The sequence below is a fragment of the Terrapene carolina genome, unplaced genomic scaffold (genome assembly GCF_002925995.2).
Source record: "Terrapene carolina triunguis isolate 2854851 unplaced genomic scaffold, T_m_triunguis-2.0 Scaffold93, whole genome shotgun sequence".
Classification (NCBI taxonomy): Eukaryota; Metazoa; Chordata; order Testudines; family Emydidae; genus Terrapene; species Terrapene triunguis.
The window spans coordinates 30,554,017-30,572,809 of NW_020664444.1; the positions used below are offsets into that span (position 1 = coordinate 30,554,017).

Consider the following 18,793-nt stretch of genomic DNA (forward strand, 5'->3'; position numbering starts at 1 on the left):
TGACAACCTGACCTTATTGGTTATCCTCTGTGTAGTTCCACATCCCGTCTCTAACTTGTACAGAATCTTCTTAACTCTTCCCCCAAGTCTGCCCCCGTGGTGGCTCTGAGAATGCATGATGCTTTCATTAGAAGAACAATGTGTCTTGTACAGAGATGATCATGCTATTGGCATTTAACAAATAACACCTATGTATTGATTTGCCCAGACTGTGTACACAAAGATTACTGGACCAGAGGTGCTCTCCAGCAAGAAAGCATCTCCCTTCAGGGTAAGAAAAAAGATTTCCCCCTTTCCATCTTTACAGATGCTCCCTTGAATTTTCATGACATTTGTATGTAACCATGGGGAGGACGTGGCTGCCCTCTTGGAAAGGTGATTCAGGTTAACCAAGTCATTCCATTGCTGAGATTATTCCATTTAGCACTGTCCACTGTGGGCTTTGGTGCTTCTATTCCTGGAGGAGATGGAGCTCCTGAAAACAAGACTTCAGTCGATTCCTGCTCTCACTTCCTTTTGGATTTCCTTTAATGATAATTACCTACTGAATAAACTCCTCCCTTAATGTGAAGAAGTTAAGGTAGAGAGACAGCCCTCTCACTTCAGGGAGAAACATGAAACCCATCCAGAGGGACACAGATTAATGTGGGGCAGAGGGAACTTGGTAGATCACTGGGATGTAATTTGCAGTTGGTGCTGGTACAGTTTAGGGCTCACATGCTTTATTCAGGCTGGTACTTTTGACAATATCTTCTTCTTTCAGAGACTCTTACCGGATCCAATCCTGAAGCTGAGGACAATTATTGGCTTTGGGGGTTACAGCACCAAATGGGTCAGTAACGAAGAAGCTTTTAAGAATGTAGTTGCAATACATTGACTATGGGGGAGATTTTCAAAGGCACAAAGGGCCTTTGACTTTCATGCTTAACTCCCTTTGTCTTTGGAAATCACCCCACCCGGTTTCTTTCGACTACAAATTTTTTGGGGTGAAAAGCTCATTTCCATACACGGAATTTGCCCCAGTAAAATTCTGAAATCATGTGCTCCTTGCCAAATCTTGTTACAGATTCCAAACTGATCAGTGTATCACACATCTAGAATTTCTTTGGAATCCAAAAATGCTTTGGTGCCTTAGGCTGCTGTGTTAGTTTGTCCTCCTGTGGTATTGCATTCTGATTCTTCCAACCATCCTCTTAATGATCCATGTTAGAGTTTAAAAAAAAAATCCTGTTGGGTCATCTAGTCCATTTCCTGTGAAGAAAGGATTGTTCCCTTATATATTGCATATATGATGTTAAACATGACTTGGATGGAAGATCAGCTGAATTAATTGGGATGTACTATAAGCTGACCACTCAGTTTTCCTTTGATGGTTATAAATTTGCATCTATTTTTGTGTGGAACAGCAGTCATCTAGATAACACACACCTGCATATTTGCACCAGATTTCCAAATATCTGCATGTCTTAATTCTATGCACATCCATCTGTGCAAGCACAGGGGGGCTCTCCTCTCAGTTTGTAGACTGGGTCACCTTTGTAGTATCCTCTCTTCTGCCCTTACTCTGATTCTTGCCTTTGTCCTGCAGGCTCTCTGGACTAAGAACAGCTCTGCAGTGGTTTATCCCTGTCATGCTATTATAATAACCATGCAGATTGAAACTGGAGAGCAAAGGTTCTTCATTGGACATACAGATAAGGTAAAAGTGGATTTGTTTGCATAAACAGATATGACAACCCCACAGAGAATATGCAACAACTGCAAGTATTTGATGCGTGAGAAAACATGAGACTACTCCTATCCCAAGCCTGGTTCATTCTAGGGAATTGTATCAGCTCACTGGCTAGGGGGGAAGTTACAAGAACTCCAGCTCCTAGCAAGAGTCATTCTAAGGAATGATGTTGGATCGACAACAGTGGGAGTTTCAGCTACTCCAGTTCTAGCCTCTCCCAGAAGCTGGGGGTTATTTTCGCTAACATGATGTTTCCTGCAGGTATCGGCATTGGCATTTAATGGAAACAGCACATTGCTGGCTTCTTCACAGATGGGTCACCTGAGTATGGTGCGGCTTTGGGATTTTCAGAAGGGGAAATGCCTATCCATGTTTAAAACCCACGTCCATTCAGTCTCGTCCCTCAGGTACACTGCAGGCATGTTTTGGGCAGTGTGTGTCGGGGAGGAGTTGAGAGTGGGCTTTTAATTTTTCCCATTGAGATCCAGGCAGGGTGTAGGATACTTCATTTCACCCTGAGTTTTCTCCTCTTGCAGCCTTTCCTACAGTGGAGCTGTTCTCTGCGGCATTGGGAAAGATGGACATGGCAAAACAGTGAGTAATAAAGCTCTTGGGCTATTTGGGTTCCACTTACCCAGTGGGTTTTTTACCCACGAAAGCTTATGCCCAAATAAATCTGTTAGTCTTTAAGGTGCCACTGGACTCCTCGTTGTTTTTGTGGCTACAGACTAACATGCCTACCCCCTGATAATGATGTTTGTTTTTCTCCTGGAATGTGCAATTACTCTACACATAGAACCAATCATACGTCCCTTCCAAGACACAGTGGCTAGATGCTAGTTTCCTTAAATGTCCTTAGGCAATACCATTCAGTGTAGATCATGTGAAATCCTCTTATCACCAAACTGGTTAGAAAATATTTGAATATTTATTTCCTTACTTGATATTTATAAATCTGTGAACACACACCTCCCCGAATCACAAATTCTACTGGCAGGTTTCAGAGTGGTAGCTATGTTAGTCTGTATCAGCAAAAAGAACGAGGAGTACTTGTGGCATCTTAGAGACTAACAAATTTATTTGGGGTTTTAGCCCACGAAAGCTTATGCCCAAATAAATTTGTTAGTCTCTAAGGTGCCACAAGTACTCCAAATTCTACTGAGTAAATCCTGGTTCTGTAGCTAGTCATGGCTTTTTGTTGGTGTGGAAGCCTGTTCATGCTGAATCTCAAGAACTTCCCTGTTTCCCATAGTTTATTAACTAACGTCACAGTTAATGAATGGGTGGGACTGCCTTTGGAGCATTTTTGGTTCCACTTACATCCTACAGGGGTCGCTACAAGTTGACACAAGGCATTTCCTTGTGAAGGTGCTGAGCACATTCCTCTACAGTTCTACTAGCTCCTACTCTTACACTCCTTTGCTGCTCTAGCACTCCCTGTAATTAATTACACATTGGGTTCCATTCTTTCTCCGTTTGCAAGTACTGTATCTTAGTCCCAGATTCAAGCCTTGTCCAGTCAACCCTGCAGGTAGGGAAACTGATTATCAGACAGACTAGCCTATTAAAATGAAAATCACCAGGCTCTCTGGGGTTGTCCTGAATCTTTCTGTGAGAGATTTTTCTCCACTCTGTTCACAGCAATGTGGATAAAAGCCCCAATGCACAATACCAGCATACTGGCAATTGGGAGCAGTATCTGGGGTTTCACCTGCTGTGGGAAGGCTAGCAATCTTCTCCATTGCTTGTATGGTCTAAGGCCACCTTGGTGTTATGTTTCCAGCAGTTCTACTCTTGCTGTCCTATCTCTGCAGATGGTGGTGGTGTGGAATACTGCTCAGGTGAACCAGGGCGGAGAGGTGGTTGTGCTGGCCAAAGCTCACACAGATGTGGACATCCAAACCTTGAAGATTGCTTTTTTTGATGACACCAGGTAATGTGCAAATAGGTGAATATGAGAATAAGGTAAAACAACAGCCTAGATCAGGGGTGGGCAAACTATGGCCCACGGGCCGGATCTGGACCACGAGCCATTTTAAGCCAGCCTGTGAGCTGCACCACATGGCTTGACCCTACTCCGGCTGGGACACTGGGTCGGGGCCGCACCACATGGCGCGGCCCCGCTCTGGCGCTCCGGCCGGGGCGCTGGGTCAGGGGCCACACCATACGGCTCCCAGAAGCCACAGCATGGCCCCGCTCTGGCTCCTACGCGCTCCAATGGGAGCTGCAGGGGCAGTGCCTGCGGATGGGGCAGCGTGCAGAGCCTCTGCCTAAGAGCCGGAGAAGGGACGTGCCACTGCTTCTGGGAGCCGCTTGAGGTAAGCGCCACTTGGAGCCTGCACCCCCTGAGCTTCTCCCCACGCCACAACACCCTGCCCCACCCCTGATCCCCCACCCACTCACCAAACCCCTCGAGCCCACCCCAGAGCACCCTCCTGCACCCCAAACATTTCATCCCCAGCCCCACCCCAGAGCCTGCACCCCGTCCCGCACCCCAACCCCAATTTTGTGAGCATTCATGGCCCGCCATACAATTTCTATTCCCCAATGTGGCCCTCGGGCCAAAAAGTTTGCCCACCCCTGGCCTAGATGAAGGCTGGGGTAGTCAGTAGGTGGACCGTGGACCAGATCCGGACGCCAGACACGTGAACGGACCCCTAAATCTTTTTATTTACTTATTATCATTATTGTTGTTATTTTTTTACTATTTTCTCTGGAGTCTGGACTTGACTATATCTTGACCAAGAAATTTGAGCCTTGACAAAAAATAATTGACTATTTCTGTATTAAGGCATTGCTGGGAGGAAGCTCACTGCATTGCTGGAGTTCCAGCTTGCAGACAAAAGGTACTTCTGGAAGGAAGCTGCTGTTAGCCTTCCTCTTCTCTCCCCTGGTGTCAGTGTGTCCATTTCAGCTGCTTTCAGGGAGCAGGCCTTTTGTCAGTACAGAGTGAGTCCTCCCTGGTTCCTTACTCAGCCTCTCGTGTAACAGGATGGTGTCGTGCGGCAGAGATAATGTGAGGCTGTGGCGAGTGCGGAGTGGAGCGCTGCGCTCGTGCCCAGTGAATTTGGGGGAGTACCATTCCTTGGAGTTCACCGACCTGGCCTTTGAGAAAGGGCATTCCGCTGAGCGGGAACCTGAGGACCGGACACTGTAAGGATGGAGCCACTTTTTCTTTCCTTAAATTACTTTCCTTAAATTAATTTTTTAGGGACACTGTGATTCAGTCTGCCTTTGTCCCTGGGAGCTGTCTGCACTAGCATGTTGAGCTTTAGATTAGTAAGCATAGGGAAAAGGTTGAACAGTTGTGGTTTTGACTTGCTCATCCCTGTCCTTAACTTGAGCATTCTACAGTCCTTTGTCTGCATTCTCTCTCTAAGACTTCAGATCCTAAAAGAAGCTTAAAATCCCTTGTAGAGTTGCACAAGAAATGGCATATTTCACCAGTCACGTCCTCAGTGAAAATCTGCCAATGGATTTGCTGTTAATGTTCATTTGGCAGTGGGATGGGTGTGGTGTAATAACATTCCCTGTGACTTTTTTATACTTCAGCTTAATCACTCAACCAAGACTCCTGCTACCAGAGCGATATTCCAAAAACACAGAATTGCCAGGTCTGTTAATTTTCACCTTCCCTCTGTGGGCTGAGCCCTGTGGGTGTAGATTGCCCAGTATTGCTTCGTTTCTGGTTGATGGATGTGCCGTGGGAAAAATCACTTTCCTCTAATGTTTTATTCAGTGCTTTGGATCAAAGGCACTGTATACATGAATAAAATGTAATGTATTTAATCACAAACTAAACTATCTACCAATATTGTGAACAAAAAGTTCAAAACTCAGAAATGAAAAGCCTTCCCCAAAATCATGCATTCATCTTATTTGTACATTTTACATCCAGATCTCCTATATGGGGAAAATCTTTGCCTTTCCAGCACAATTTATCTGAAGCAATAATAATTTTCCTGAATTATTCCAATTTATTTCCCTCCAAAAGTTTAACAGTCACTTCCATTAAACATAAGCAAATGTGGCTTTGATTTCCAGGGCTCATTTCTGTGAATCCTCTCTGGCTCCATTTATTGCAATTCAGTTCAGGATAGCAATTGTGCCAAATGTGCCTGGAACCCCGTTATTTCCCATAGGGTCATGGCTTATGGTTACATCCATTTCTCAGTCTGAGCTAGTGAAAGAGGTATTGGGCAAAAGTTGCCAGAGATCTTGTTTCTGCGAACTGATCCTAATCTCCTTCTGGTACAGGTTAGTAATACTGCCATCTTTAGTCTTCAGCTGGTTTTGGGATAGATACCTGAGAGTCCGCAATCCTCCTTACTGATCCTTGGTGGAGGGGTCTGTGTCCTACAATAATAGAAATAATAATAATCCAACATTCGTATATTTTCTTTTAAGTTTTGCTACACTTTGGGATGCACGTCTCTTCCTCTTTACTTCTATTTTTTCCTCCCAAATTAGAAAAGATGGGGCGGGGGGAAATCTTTCTAATGATTCCTCCATAACAGGCTGGTAGAGTTTATTTCTTTTTATTTCTTCACAAAGGAAAAAATATGATCTCCAAGTCAGAAGTAGCCGCATCCTGATTAAAATTTTCAGTTGTTTCCAGACTTCCGAGTCTGAAGTCTATAGTTTATATAGATATACAGGATAACTGAAGATCATTTTTGTGACTAACTAGGCACTTACAGACTCAAGGCTCACTAGTTTTGCTTTTTCCCTTATCTTTTATATTGGCTGAATTAACTCTTGAGATTTTTTTCTAAATTGCTCTTTCGAAGGGGAAAGGAAAAGAAGGATGGAGAGGTCTAACTCCATCTACCAGTTATAGATTCCCAAGTTAGCTCCTGCTGAAAATCAAATGCTTGAATCCTGTCATCCAGTCAAGCTATCATTGCATTACGAACTAGAATTGCTAAAGTTATTAGACAAACAGCATGTTTAAAGTTATTTCAGGCTTGTTTACAAAAGTGTGGTGTAAAGTTAACACTGAAACAAAATGCAGAATACAGTTCTTCTGCTAAACAATGTCTCTGAAGTTCCCATTGTGGTCACTGGTGTCTAATGGTGGTGTCCTTTCCCTTTCAGCTTTGTTTGCAGCAAGAGCGGCCACATCTTGGAAATTGACTATAAGAACTTCACTATCAGAAATGCCCGGCGCCTCCTGCCTTCTCAGATTCAGCACTCTCACCGACGGGAGAAGCAAACCTTCAACTCGGGTATGGGCTTTGGTGGGAGATGGATAGATGACCAAGAGGAAGTAGGACATGCTACATTATGAACTTTCACTAGAAATGTTTTTACTGAAATTGTCCCCTGAGTTTGAAGGAAGAGCCCTGTGAGGGAACACCAGACAGAAGCAAACCTAGGACCCAAGTTTCATAATACTAGGTGCAAAATAGGCAGAATTGCAGGGGATCATCTGTAGGCTGAGATAATCTGACATCACACTAGTAGTAAGGTTTTGGGGAGCATAGGTGGGGCTTCAGCCAGTTTCTTCTCCAGTGAAATCTCCTATTCATTGAAGGGGGAGAAAGCGAGACTATATTTAACCCAAATGTACCCTATTTTGGGGTTATATTAGATGACCCTTGCAGTCCCTTCTAACCCTATGATTCTATTACCCATATACCCATATTAATTTACATAATCCCAACCTATTGGGCTCAGTGCTGGAGTAACGGGATGCAATTCTCTGGCTGTGTTATACAGCAGGTCAGACTAAGTGATCTGATAGTCCCTCCTGTCCTTAATCTATGAATCTGAAGAATCTGGATTTGGGAGAAAGGATTGTAACTGTGTATAACTATTTAAAGATATAATATGATGGGAAATGCTCTTTTTACTGGACAATAGGGGCACATTTTCAGAAGCAGTCTTTAAATGTGTGTGCGTTAGTTTTTGCACATGTATTTTTTGAGTCCTAAAGATTTTTGCATATGCAAAATCTCATGTGGATACACAAGCTGTACTTATGTATGTAAACAGAGCAGTTGAGTATCTATATGATTTTTCATGCACATTCACATCTGAGGTTTTGCTCATGTAAAACCTCATGCTCCAGAAAGCATATATGCAGAAGTGTAGGTGTGCAGATTTGGAGGGCGGATGGAGGCCTTTGGAACTTTGGCCGTAGGGGCTGAATTAAAAACAATGAGTGTAAATAAATTCAGCTGGGAGGGAAAAGTTTTGCTTGTGAAGACAGTAAGAGTGGAGCGGCCTCGTTAAATAATTAAGGCAAAATCTATTAGAGGGTGTCACGGTATACCCCCCCAAATCTGAATTCTGGGGTAGAGATGTGGGGACCTGCAATGAAAGACCCCCTAAGCTTATCTTCTTTATTAGGATAAAACTCTTCCAAGGCACAGTCTTCTGTCTTGGACAGATATTGCTGCCACCACCAAATGATTTTTCACAAATATTCAGGGAAGGGTCACTTGGAATCCCTATCCCCCCAAAATATCCCCCCAAGCCTCTTCACCCCCTTTCCTGGGGAGGCTTCAGAATAAAATACCAACCAGTTGCCTTAGCAATGTGAGCACAGACCAACCCCTTGTCTAAGGACTTTGGAATCAAAGGATTCTTTAAAAAAAGGTAAATTTTATTAAAAAAGAAAGAAACACATCTGAAAACTCAGGCTTTAGGGATTAAACACAAAAAATAACTTTCTTGGGGTTCATCTTAAAGGTTACAAGCAAAACAAAAGCACCTGGGGTTAGCACAGAGGAATCCACAAACCAAAACAACCAAAAAGGTTCCTAATCGCATCTGTCTTAACTTTTCCAGTGCTACTTACATATCTGGGGTTCCAAATAAGGAGCTTCTAGGTATGATGCTGAAAATTTCCCATACCTGGCTTAAAGTTTACAGCTTGTTGCTGCCTTCACCTCTGTCCAGCCTGAGAGACAAAGAAAAAAAACCCCAAACCCAGCAGTTTTTCCAATTTGAAAGGGTACAGCCTCCCTGTTGGTTCCCCTGGTCAGGTGCCAACTCAGGTTAAGCTTCTCTTAACCCTTTACAGTTAAGGCAATTAGGGTACAGCTGCTAAGGAGGATTCTATAGCTACTGACTGGCAGGGTGCCCATAAAAGGGAGCTTCCCCCTCCCCCCCATTTATCACAGAGGGATTGAAGTTGAAATTAAGCAAATTCTTTGAAAATAAAGCAATGCTCTGCCTAACACAGATAACTGGTTTTGATCAGATCAGTGGTGACAAACTTCCTACCAAAAATAATCTGATTTGGCATGGCTAAGTACCATCTTAAGAAGAATTTTGGTGTTTTAAGTGATGAATGTTTAGAATAAACATCCTTTTTTTAGTAACATAAAACAATGTTTTAATCAGCCAATAGGAATTCTGTGCCCAGTAGCATGTAAAAAGCTAAACATACAAAATAAAACAACTGGCCTGTTCTTTCATTGGTGAGCAAAATCTCAACAGTATTTAGAATTCTTTAATGCTATAGAAGTCAAAGTATTATGACTTTCAGCAAGTCTTGTATTGCTAATATAACATTAGTTAGAATTTGTTTTCAAGTGCTACTGCTACTCGTATTATAAGACAGCACATAATGTGCTTTATTTTATAGAATTATAGACATGTAGGGCCAGAAGGGACTTCAAGAGGTTATCAAGTTCAGCCCTCTGCACTAAGGCAGGACCAAATAAACCTAGGCCATCCCTTACAGGTGTTTATCTAGCCTGGTCTTAAAATCCTCCAAAAATGGTAATTCCACAACCTCCCTTGGAAGCTTTGTCCACAATTTAACTACCCTTATAGTTAGAAAGTTTTCCCTAATATCTAACCTAAATCTCCCTTGCTGCAGATTAAACCCATTTCTTTTTGTCCTACCTTCAGTGGACATAGAGGACAATTGATCACCATCCTCTTTATAACAGCCCTTAACTTATTTGAAGACTGTTATCAGGTCCCCCCTCAGTCTTCTTTTCTCAAAATGAAATATGCCCAGTTTTTTTAATCTTTCCTCACTGGGCAGGTTTTCTAAACCTTTTATTGTTTTTCTTGCTGTCCTCTGGGCTCGCTTCAGTTTATCCACATCTTTCCTAAAGTGTGGCACCCAGAATTAGATAAAGTACTTGAAGTCAGGCCTCATCAGTCCCAAGTAGAGCAGGACAATTACCTACCATGTCTTACATACAACACTCCTGTGATGCAGTTGCAAAAAAAGGCTAATATTCTGTTAATATATCCCAGAATGATATTTGACTCTTTTGGAACTGCATCACATTGTTGACTCAGATTCAGTTTGTGATTCACTATAGTCCCCAGATCCTTTTCAGCAGTACTACCACCTAGCCAGTTATTCCCCAGTTTGTATTAATGCATTTGATTTTCCCTTCCCAGTTGTCTTTATGGACTTTCATCTTGTTGATTTCAGACCAATTCTCCAATTTGTCAAGGTCGTTTTGAATTCTAATCCTGACCTCCATATGCCTCCGAGCTTGGTGTCATCCGTATATTTTATAAGCATACTCTCCACTCTGTTATCCAAGCTGTTAATGAAAATATTGAACAATACCCGACCCAGGACTGGCCTCTTCAGGATCTCACTAGATACGCCCTCCCAGTTTGACAGTGAACAACTGAAACCTACTCTGAGTACAGTCTTTCAACCAGTTGTTCACCCACCTTTATAGTAATTTATCTAGACCACATTTGCCCAGTTTGCTTATGAGAATGTCATGTAGGACTGTGTCAAAAGCCTTAAGAAAATAAAGATATATCACGTCTATTGCTTCCCCTCCATTTACTAGGCTAGTAACCCTGTCAAAGAAGGAAATTAGGTTGGTTTAGCATGATTTGTTCTTGACAAATCCAAGTTGTCATTCCATAACACTATTATGCGCTAGGTGCTTATAAATTGTTTGTTTTATAATTTGTTCCAGTATCTTTCCATGTATCAAAGTTAGATTGACTGGTCTATAATTCCCGAGATCCTCTTTGACTTTGTTCCCCTTTTTAAAGATAAGTACTCATTGGCCCTTCTCCAGTCCTCTGGGACCTCACCCATCCTCCAGGAGTGTTTGAAGAGAATTGCTAATGGTTCTGAGATTGCTTCAACTAATTCCTTTAATACCCGGCTTAAGGTGAATTTCATCAGGCTGTGCTGACTTGAGTACACCTAACTTATCTAAATGTTCCTTAACCTGTTCTTTCCCTATTTTGGTTTGCATTCTTTCCCCCTTTTTAATTTTAATCATGTTGAGTATTTGGTAATCATTAACCGTTTTAATGAAGACTGAAGCAAAATAGGCATTAAACACCTCAGCCTACTTCTTGTCATCAGTTATTAGCTTTCCTTCCCCGCTAAGCAGAGGACCTGCACTTTCCTTCATCTTTCTCTTGCTCCTAACATATTTATAGCATCTCTTCTTCTTTCCTTTTATGTCCCTTGCTAAGTGTAACTCAATTTGTGCCTTAGCCTTTCTGTTTAGTCCCTACATGCTAGTGCTGTTCTTTTGTACTCCTCTTTAGCAGTTCATCCATGTTTCCACTTTTTGTAGGATTCCTTTTTAATTTTTAGTTCATTAAATAGCTCCTGATGCAGCCAGATTGGCCTCCTACTATTGTTCCTATCTTTCCTTCAGTTTGGGATACTTTGCGGTTGTGCCTTTAATACTGACTCCTTGAGAAACTGCCAGCACTTGTGAACTCCTTTATACCTTAGATTTTCTTCCCATGGAACCTTACCTACCAATTCTCTGAGTCTGTTAAAGTCTGCTTTTTTGAAGTCCATTTGTGACGGGTTTGGTCACAGAGACCCCCTTGGGACTGTCACCTGATGTGCTGAAATTACCTCTGAGCACGTTTTCCCTGACAGCTTGGGACTCCAGAACCCTGCCTTGTTGAGCCAGACACGTTAGCCTGCTGCAACAAAGACCCAGGTCTGAACCATGCCCCTGAAGCTGCAGGCTTTAACTGAAAACCACTCAGCAGGTTACCTATCTCCAGCACCCCCAGTTCCCAATGTAAAGTAAAACCTATTTCCCCATGCTAATTTTTTTCCCCTACTGTTACTCACCTTGTCAACTGTTGGAAATGGGCCATCCTGATTATCACTATAAAATTTTTTTTTCTCCTGATGATAATAGCCCACCTCAAATGATTACTCTCGTTATAGTTAGAATGGCAACACCCATTTTTTCATGTCCTCTGTGTGTGTATATATATCTTCTTACTGTATTTTCCACTGCATGCATCCGATGAAGTGGGTTTTAGCCCACGAAGGCTTATGCTCAAATAAATTTGTTAGTCTCTAAGGTGCCACAAGTACTCCTTGTTCTTTTTCTAGTTCCCAATGGGATCCAAACCCCAAATAAATTAGTTTTACTCTGTATAAAGCTTATACAGGGTAAACTCATAAATTGTCTGCCCTCTATAACAGTGATAGAGAGATATGCACAGCTGTTTGCTCCCCCAGGTATTAATCACTGGGTTTATTAATAAACAAAAGTGATTTTATTAAGTATAAAAAGTAGGATTTAAGTGGTTTCAAGTAATAGCAGACAGAACAAAGTAAGTTACCAAGCAAAATAAAACAAAACACGCAAGTCTAAGCCTAATACATTAAGAAACTGAATACAGGTAAACCCTCAGAGATGTTCCAATAAGCTTCTTTCACAGACTAGACTCCTTCCAAGTCTGGGCCCAATTCTTTGCCCTGGTACAATCCTTGTTAGTTCCAGCTCAGGTGGTAACTAGAGTATTTCTCATGACTGTCAGCCCCCTTTGTTCTGTTCCACCCCCTTTTATAGCTTTGGTCCAAGGCGGGAATCTTTTGTCTCTCTGGGTCCCCACCCCTCCTTCTGAATGGAAAAGCACCAGGTTTAAGATGGATTCCAGTATCATGTGACATGGTCACATGTCCTGTGAGACTCCAGCCTTCATTCTTCCAGGGCTGGCCTGCACGTCCCCAGGAAGGTTTGCAAGTAAACAGATTGTCCTAGTTAATGGGAGCCATCAAGATTCCAAGCCACCATTAATGTCCCACACTTTGCATAATTACAATAGGACTTCAGAGTAATACTTCATATTTCTAGCTTCAGGTACAAGAATGATACATTCATACAAATAGATTGAATACACTCAGTAGATTATAAGCTTTGTAATGATACCTTACAAGAGACCTTTTGCATAAAGCATATTCCAGTTACATTATATTTACACTCATAGGCATATTTCCATAAAACATATGGAGTGCAACATCACACCATTATCCTTATGCTGCTGCTCTCACTCATTCCTGTATTTAGAATAATGAAAGATATCATTTCATGGTCACTTTCATCCAAACTGCATTCCGCCTTCTGATTTGCAACCAGTTTCTCCCTCTTGGTCAGAATCAAATCTAAAATGGCTGTCACTCTGGTTACTTCCTCCACTTTCTGAAACAAGAATTTATCCCCAATACATTCCATGAACTCATTGGAAATTCTGTTTTGGTGTATTACTTTAACTACTCAGACATCTGTTGGAAAAGTCCCCCATTACTACCAGGTCTTGTGATTTAGATATTTCTGTTGTTTGTCCTAGAAATGCCTCATTCATCTCCTCTTCCTGATTTGGTGATCTCTAATAGACCCCACTATCACCATGATCCCTGCCATTTTCACTTTATAATGCTTTACAAATGTATATTAATTAGGCTTCCCAACCACTTTTTGAGGAGGGTAGATATCATTCCCATTTTATATATGGGGAAACTGAGGCGTGGAATTTAAGACTTGATCACGGTCACAAGTTGTATTAGGGTTAGGGTCTGGCTCCCAGTGCTTTTGATTAGACTAGACTTCATTGATATAGTCGTAAGCATTGGATGTTTTAGCCATTTCTTAACGCACACAGTCTCCTTTGCTACATTCCCACCCCCTTTCCCTCTCTCCTCTTTCTCTTTATTCTCTCTTGTTTCTCCCTCCATAGATGAACCAATTCGAAAAGATAAAGGAAACACTTTTTCACACCATTAGCCTGTGACTCTCATTGCCATGATGTATTGTTAAGGCCAGGAGTATGGCAGTCTTTGAAAAGTGATTGGACGTTTCTATGGATAACAAGGATACCCACCGTTATAATAGTAATATTAAATATGAACAAGAGTTCTGGTTGTAATAAAAGCCCTTCTGATTTGGGGCATGATCCATCATCTAGCAATTGGAGGTTAGGAGAAGGTGTTCAAAAAAGAAGTGGATAAATTCATGGAGGATAGGTCCATCAATGGCTATTAGCCAAGAAGGGCAGGGACAGTGTCCCTAGCCTCTATTTGCCAGAGGCTGGGAATGGGCGACAGGGATGGATCACTTGATGATTACCTGTTCTGTTCATTCCCTCTGGGGCACCTGGCATTGGCCACAGTCGGAAGACAGGATACTGTGCAAGATGGACCTTTGGTCTGACTCAGTATGGACGTTCTTATTTTCTCTTGGGACAGCTTATCCCATAACTGCTACTGAATCGCTCAGCATGGACTAGATGGATCATTGGTCTGATCCAGTCTGGTAATTTTTTGGTTCCTTACATTGTGCTAATTGGTAATGTTTGTCCTTTCAGGCCCTGGGATTGCTATAAACAGTATTAGCGTCTCCTCTACCTTCTGTGCCACAGCCTCAGAGGATGGCTACGTGCGGCTGTGGCCGCTGGATTTCTCGGCAGTCTTCTTGGAGGCTGGTGAGTAGACCATAGATCTCTCTCACTCATTCCCCACCCAATTCTGCATTCATATCAACCTAGCCCTATGGGGCCAAAGCTTTCCTGGAGGAAAAAGGGAATGCAGCCTAGGGTTCCACTACACTGCTCTTCTGATCCATTCCCAAACCTGGGCTCTTGTGAAGAGCAACAGAAATTCATTCTTAGGCTTCTCTTATGGTGCTCTCTCAGTGGGCTAGACCCTTGTGTGTAGTAACTGCCACCTCCTGCAGTGAAAAGTTAGATAAGTCTGTACAGAATGAATCTTGGGGATTATCTCTTCAAGAGTGGTCCTTGTTTTTCTGGAATTCTAGAGAATGACAGGAGTCTTCTGAGTAAGGTAAACATTAGTCCTTAATGCTTATTGCATATCTGTCCAATTAAAATCTATGGGAGAAACACAGGAGTTCTTCATCCATCCTGGAATGAAATGCAGTGACACTGAAAAATAAAGACTTTTTATAAATGACACTGGCTTGATTATGTGGCTAGACTAAAACCTGAGAAAAGTTAGTCTCAGAGCACTCAGGAAAGTACAGGACTTAGAAATGAAAGTGCAGAAATAAAAGGGTGGTCACTTAGCTATGATCTAGATCTACCACTTTTTTGGGTCCTGGGATAATTTATCAACTGGTACATCTGTTTCCCCAGAGCATGAAGGTCCAGTGAGCTCTGTCAGCATCAGTCCAGATAATCTCAAAGTTCTGTGCACCACCTCTACTGGGAACCTGGGTTACCTGGATGTACAGTCCCGGGGCTACAATACCCTCATGCGCTCCCACACTGACTCTGTTCTGGCATTCTCTGTGGATGGGCTCCGGAAGCAGATGGCTACAGTGTCCCAGGATAACACCATCCGGATCTGGGACCTTGTGTCCATGCAGCAGGTAGTGTAAGCTCACTTTCTTAATGAAGATAGAGGTAGTAGAAGTCAAAACTCAGTTTTGCTGGCGGAGCTGTAAAAGGAAGTCTGCATAATCTTTGTTTATTCCAACTGACTGTAGCTGGTGCTAGCAACATATCTCACTTTAAAATCACTTAAATCTACCCCAAACAACAACAGATCCCTCCAGAACTACTGCATGAAGTTCAAGATTTTTCAGTGTAGTTTGGCTTTAGCTCCAAAAGTCAAATATTTAAAATACCACTTGCTTTTCTTCCATCTACTAAATATTGTCGGTTAATGTTAGGCCATAATGATCAGGTCTCTGTGGGTATGTGTACACTGCAATAAAACCCTCATGGCTGGCCCATGTCAGCTGACTTAGGCTTGGGCTGTAGGACTGTAAAATTGCAGTGTAAACACTCAGGCTCAGACTGGACCAGGCTCTGAGACCCAGAGGAAGGTCCCAGTGCCTGGGCTCCAGCCCAAGCCTGAATGTCTACAATGCAGTGTTATAGCTCCGCAGCCCAAGCCCATTGAAGTCCATAGAAAGACTCCTACTGATTTCACTGAGCTTTGGATCAGGCCCCAAGGGGTTACACAGCTTCACTGTAATGATAGGCTTGTGACGGGGAACTGGGATATGGGGTTATCTCATTCTGCCACATACTGCTGCCAAGTTTTGCATATCCCCAAGCAGTGCTTCTGTGTGTCCCTTTCCCACAGCTATATGACTTCACTGCCTCTGATGAGATACCACGTACTGTGGCCTTTCATCCTGCACAACAGATATTTGCATGTGGGTTCAGCAGTGGAGTGGTGAGAACCTTCAGCCTGACTGCCTCTGATCTACTCATGGAACACAAGTACGTTTGACAAATGGATATTGTATATTCATATGTAAAAATCTAAATGATGGGAGTCACGGCAATGGTGTAAATAAGATGTCCATCCACATGAGTGAAATATCAGGAGCTAACATTTAGTGGTGGGCCATAATGGAAGAGCACATTCCTTAGGACTTAGCCATCTCATCACGTGAGTTACAATGAGCTGGTTTTCAGAGAGGAAAAGTCTAGTGGGGTCATGGCTGTGGGGTGCGTGGTTTTGGGTTTGTTTTAAGAGTCAGGCCTGTCTGGGACTCTCCATCGTGGAGGGAGGTGGCCAAGAATAGGGGAGGTGTGTTGGGGGTCAACCAGACAGGACGCACTTGAGAACATTTTTGGTGGGGAGTGGAGAATGATCAAAAAGTACATGTCAGTGTGTGGCTATGTCATCCTGGAAGCTGTTGGCAGCAAGAGCACTGCACTTGTTGATTAGTCTCCCCCAGCACCCTTGGGAATAAAGACAACCAACTGTCCTATACTAGGACAGGGAAAAATAGGGTGGGCTTCTGACTGTCCCTGACATTGTTTCTGACTTCCTTCCTAATCCAGGGACCCCCCACTGTACTTCACATCAGTCTGCTCTGGTTTATTGCCCCACTGTCTCCCGTGTTTTCTGTGTTATATAGGCAGCACCGTGGTGCAGTCACTGGTCTGACCTTCTCCCCAGATGGCAATTTGATGTTCAGTTCCTGCTCCCATGGGACCCTGGCTCTTTATAACTGTGCAGCCCAGAAGAGTCACGTCCTCAGAGTTCTGGGTAAGGGTTCTGCATCCTTCTTTGTGGTATTGTCTCCAGAGCTAAAAGGCTCAAAATTCCATGAAGTAATTTTCAGAGGGCATCCTATGATCCTTTTGAGACAAATTAGCTGTATTTCTCTCTTGCCTGTTAACAGACCCTCAGTGAGAGCAATGTTAACATTTCATTGTCACTCTGGTTTCCAAAGGTTTGTAACTGGATTGATGTATTTTAACGTTGCAGATGGGCTCAGATTGCAAGTATATCCTCTTTCAGATTTAATGCACACTTAAAAAAAAAAAAAAAAAAAAGAGGGAAAGCAGAATTACAGAAGCACAAAGAGGCCTCAACTGAGGTAGGGGCCCCCCGTTCTGTTAGGCACCATACAAGCAGTGAGAGATGGCCCTGCCCCAAAGAACCTCCAGTCTAAACAGGCAAGACAGACAAAGGGTGGGAGGGGAAGCAGAGGCACAGAGAGAGGATGGGACTTGTCCAGGGTCACACAACATGCCAGCGTGAGAACTGGGGCTAGCACCCAGGGCTTCTTGACGCTCTGATCTGAAGCCAGTGCCCTAGCCATACTGACTCCCTTTTTTTCCTGCCCACCCCCAGAAATAATACATGATCTTAAATCTAGACTGGCCTTTTTCAGCAATAGGCTAAATATAGACCAGTCATCTTGATTTTTATGATAAAAGACATTCTTTGAGTTCATCTACTAACTAAAAATTACTTCACTGTACTGCAGTTTTTTGCAGCCATTTCTCTCTTTATGGATTTAAGCTGTTTAAACCCTTGCTGAGATCCATGTGCAGTAACTCCTTGTCACAATCCCTTGCCTATACTAAAAAAAAAACTACAATAAAATCCAACTTCCTCCATTGATATTGCACTGTGGTACTGTGTGTGCCTCAAATATAATCCATTTGCTCAAATTGCAACCTCATTTCCAGGCCTCCCCAAATTTTGGGCTGTTCCAGATCTTGGTGTGAATGTTCTGATTCAGATCTGTCTTTAATGTGTGTATAATAGCTGTTCAAGTCTGGCACCTTCCACAGCACAGATTGACCTTTAGCACCAAGCTGGAGTACTGGCTCAGTGCTGATTCAGAGAGAGGAGCAACCTCTAAAACCTTAATAGAATGAATTTTATCTCAGCTGCAGTATATAATCAGTCAATCTCCCTTTAGGCTTTCTCTCCTTCCCGTTTATCTCATTCACCCTGTGTTTTGTCGTATCCAGGCAATGTGGTGTCCCAAGATGCTGAGCAGAGTCCCAACGCTTTGGCCTTTAGTGGGGATGGACGTCTCCTTGCCTTTGTGGGCCCCTCTAAGTACACTGTGACCGTTATGGATGCCCATTCTCTAGATGAGGTAACTGGAAGGAAGTTGCCTTGATCCAAAGGGAGAATAGAGTAGGAGGGAGGGCATTCCTGGCATCACAACTGCAGAATGCTTTGCAGGGTAAGGAAAAGAGATTTCTTCCCAGACAGTTAGAGAACCTCTAGACTCCACCAAATAGGATCTGACATAGCCCCTTTACGTGTCCTTCGCCATGTGGAAAACACTTGGGATGTGGTTTTGATTTCCTCCTTTTTGATGCTGCTGTGGGATGGAAACACCAAATCAGGCTGTCTTCCTTCCACAATCACATCCAGCCCTTACAGAGCAAGAGCTGAAGTTGCTGAAAAGCAATAGGGAATCTTACAGCATCTGTACCTTTTTGAGGAAATGTCTTCTTGAGTAATGCCCACTTACAATGCCTGCCCAGAACCATCACTTAATCAGGTAGCTTGGGGAAAGAGAGTGAGGTACATTTTCCTCCTCCTCTAGCAGCCTCAGACAA

General features: G+C 43.0%; 1 protein-coding gene across 1 annotated transcript in view; it reads left to right on the forward strand.

Moving 5' to 3' along the window:
- The window catches only part of WDR90 (WD repeat domain 90), a 52,168-nt gene that overhangs the window by 11,457 nt on the left and 21,918 nt on the right, over positions 1-18,793 (forward strand). Inside the window, exons 9-21 of the mRNA XM_029911287.1 lie at positions 209-271; positions 764-832; positions 1,589-1,699; positions 1,994-2,139; positions 2,269-2,326; positions 3,547-3,665; positions 4,724-4,885; positions 6,830-6,960; positions 14,309-14,425; positions 15,095-15,330; positions 16,053-16,192; positions 16,840-16,970; positions 18,191-18,321. Of these exons, the coding sequence (XP_029767147.1) occupies positions 209-271; positions 764-832; positions 1,589-1,699; positions 1,994-2,139; positions 2,269-2,326; positions 3,547-3,665; positions 4,724-4,885; positions 6,830-6,960; positions 14,309-14,425; positions 15,095-15,330; positions 16,053-16,192; positions 16,840-16,970; positions 18,191-18,321 (1,614 nt within the window). The remainder of the gene's footprint in view (positions 1-208; positions 272-763; positions 833-1,588; positions 1,700-1,993; positions 2,140-2,268; positions 2,327-3,546; positions 3,666-4,723; positions 4,886-6,829; positions 6,961-14,308; positions 14,426-15,094; positions 15,331-16,052; positions 16,193-16,839; positions 16,971-18,190; positions 18,322-18,793) is intronic.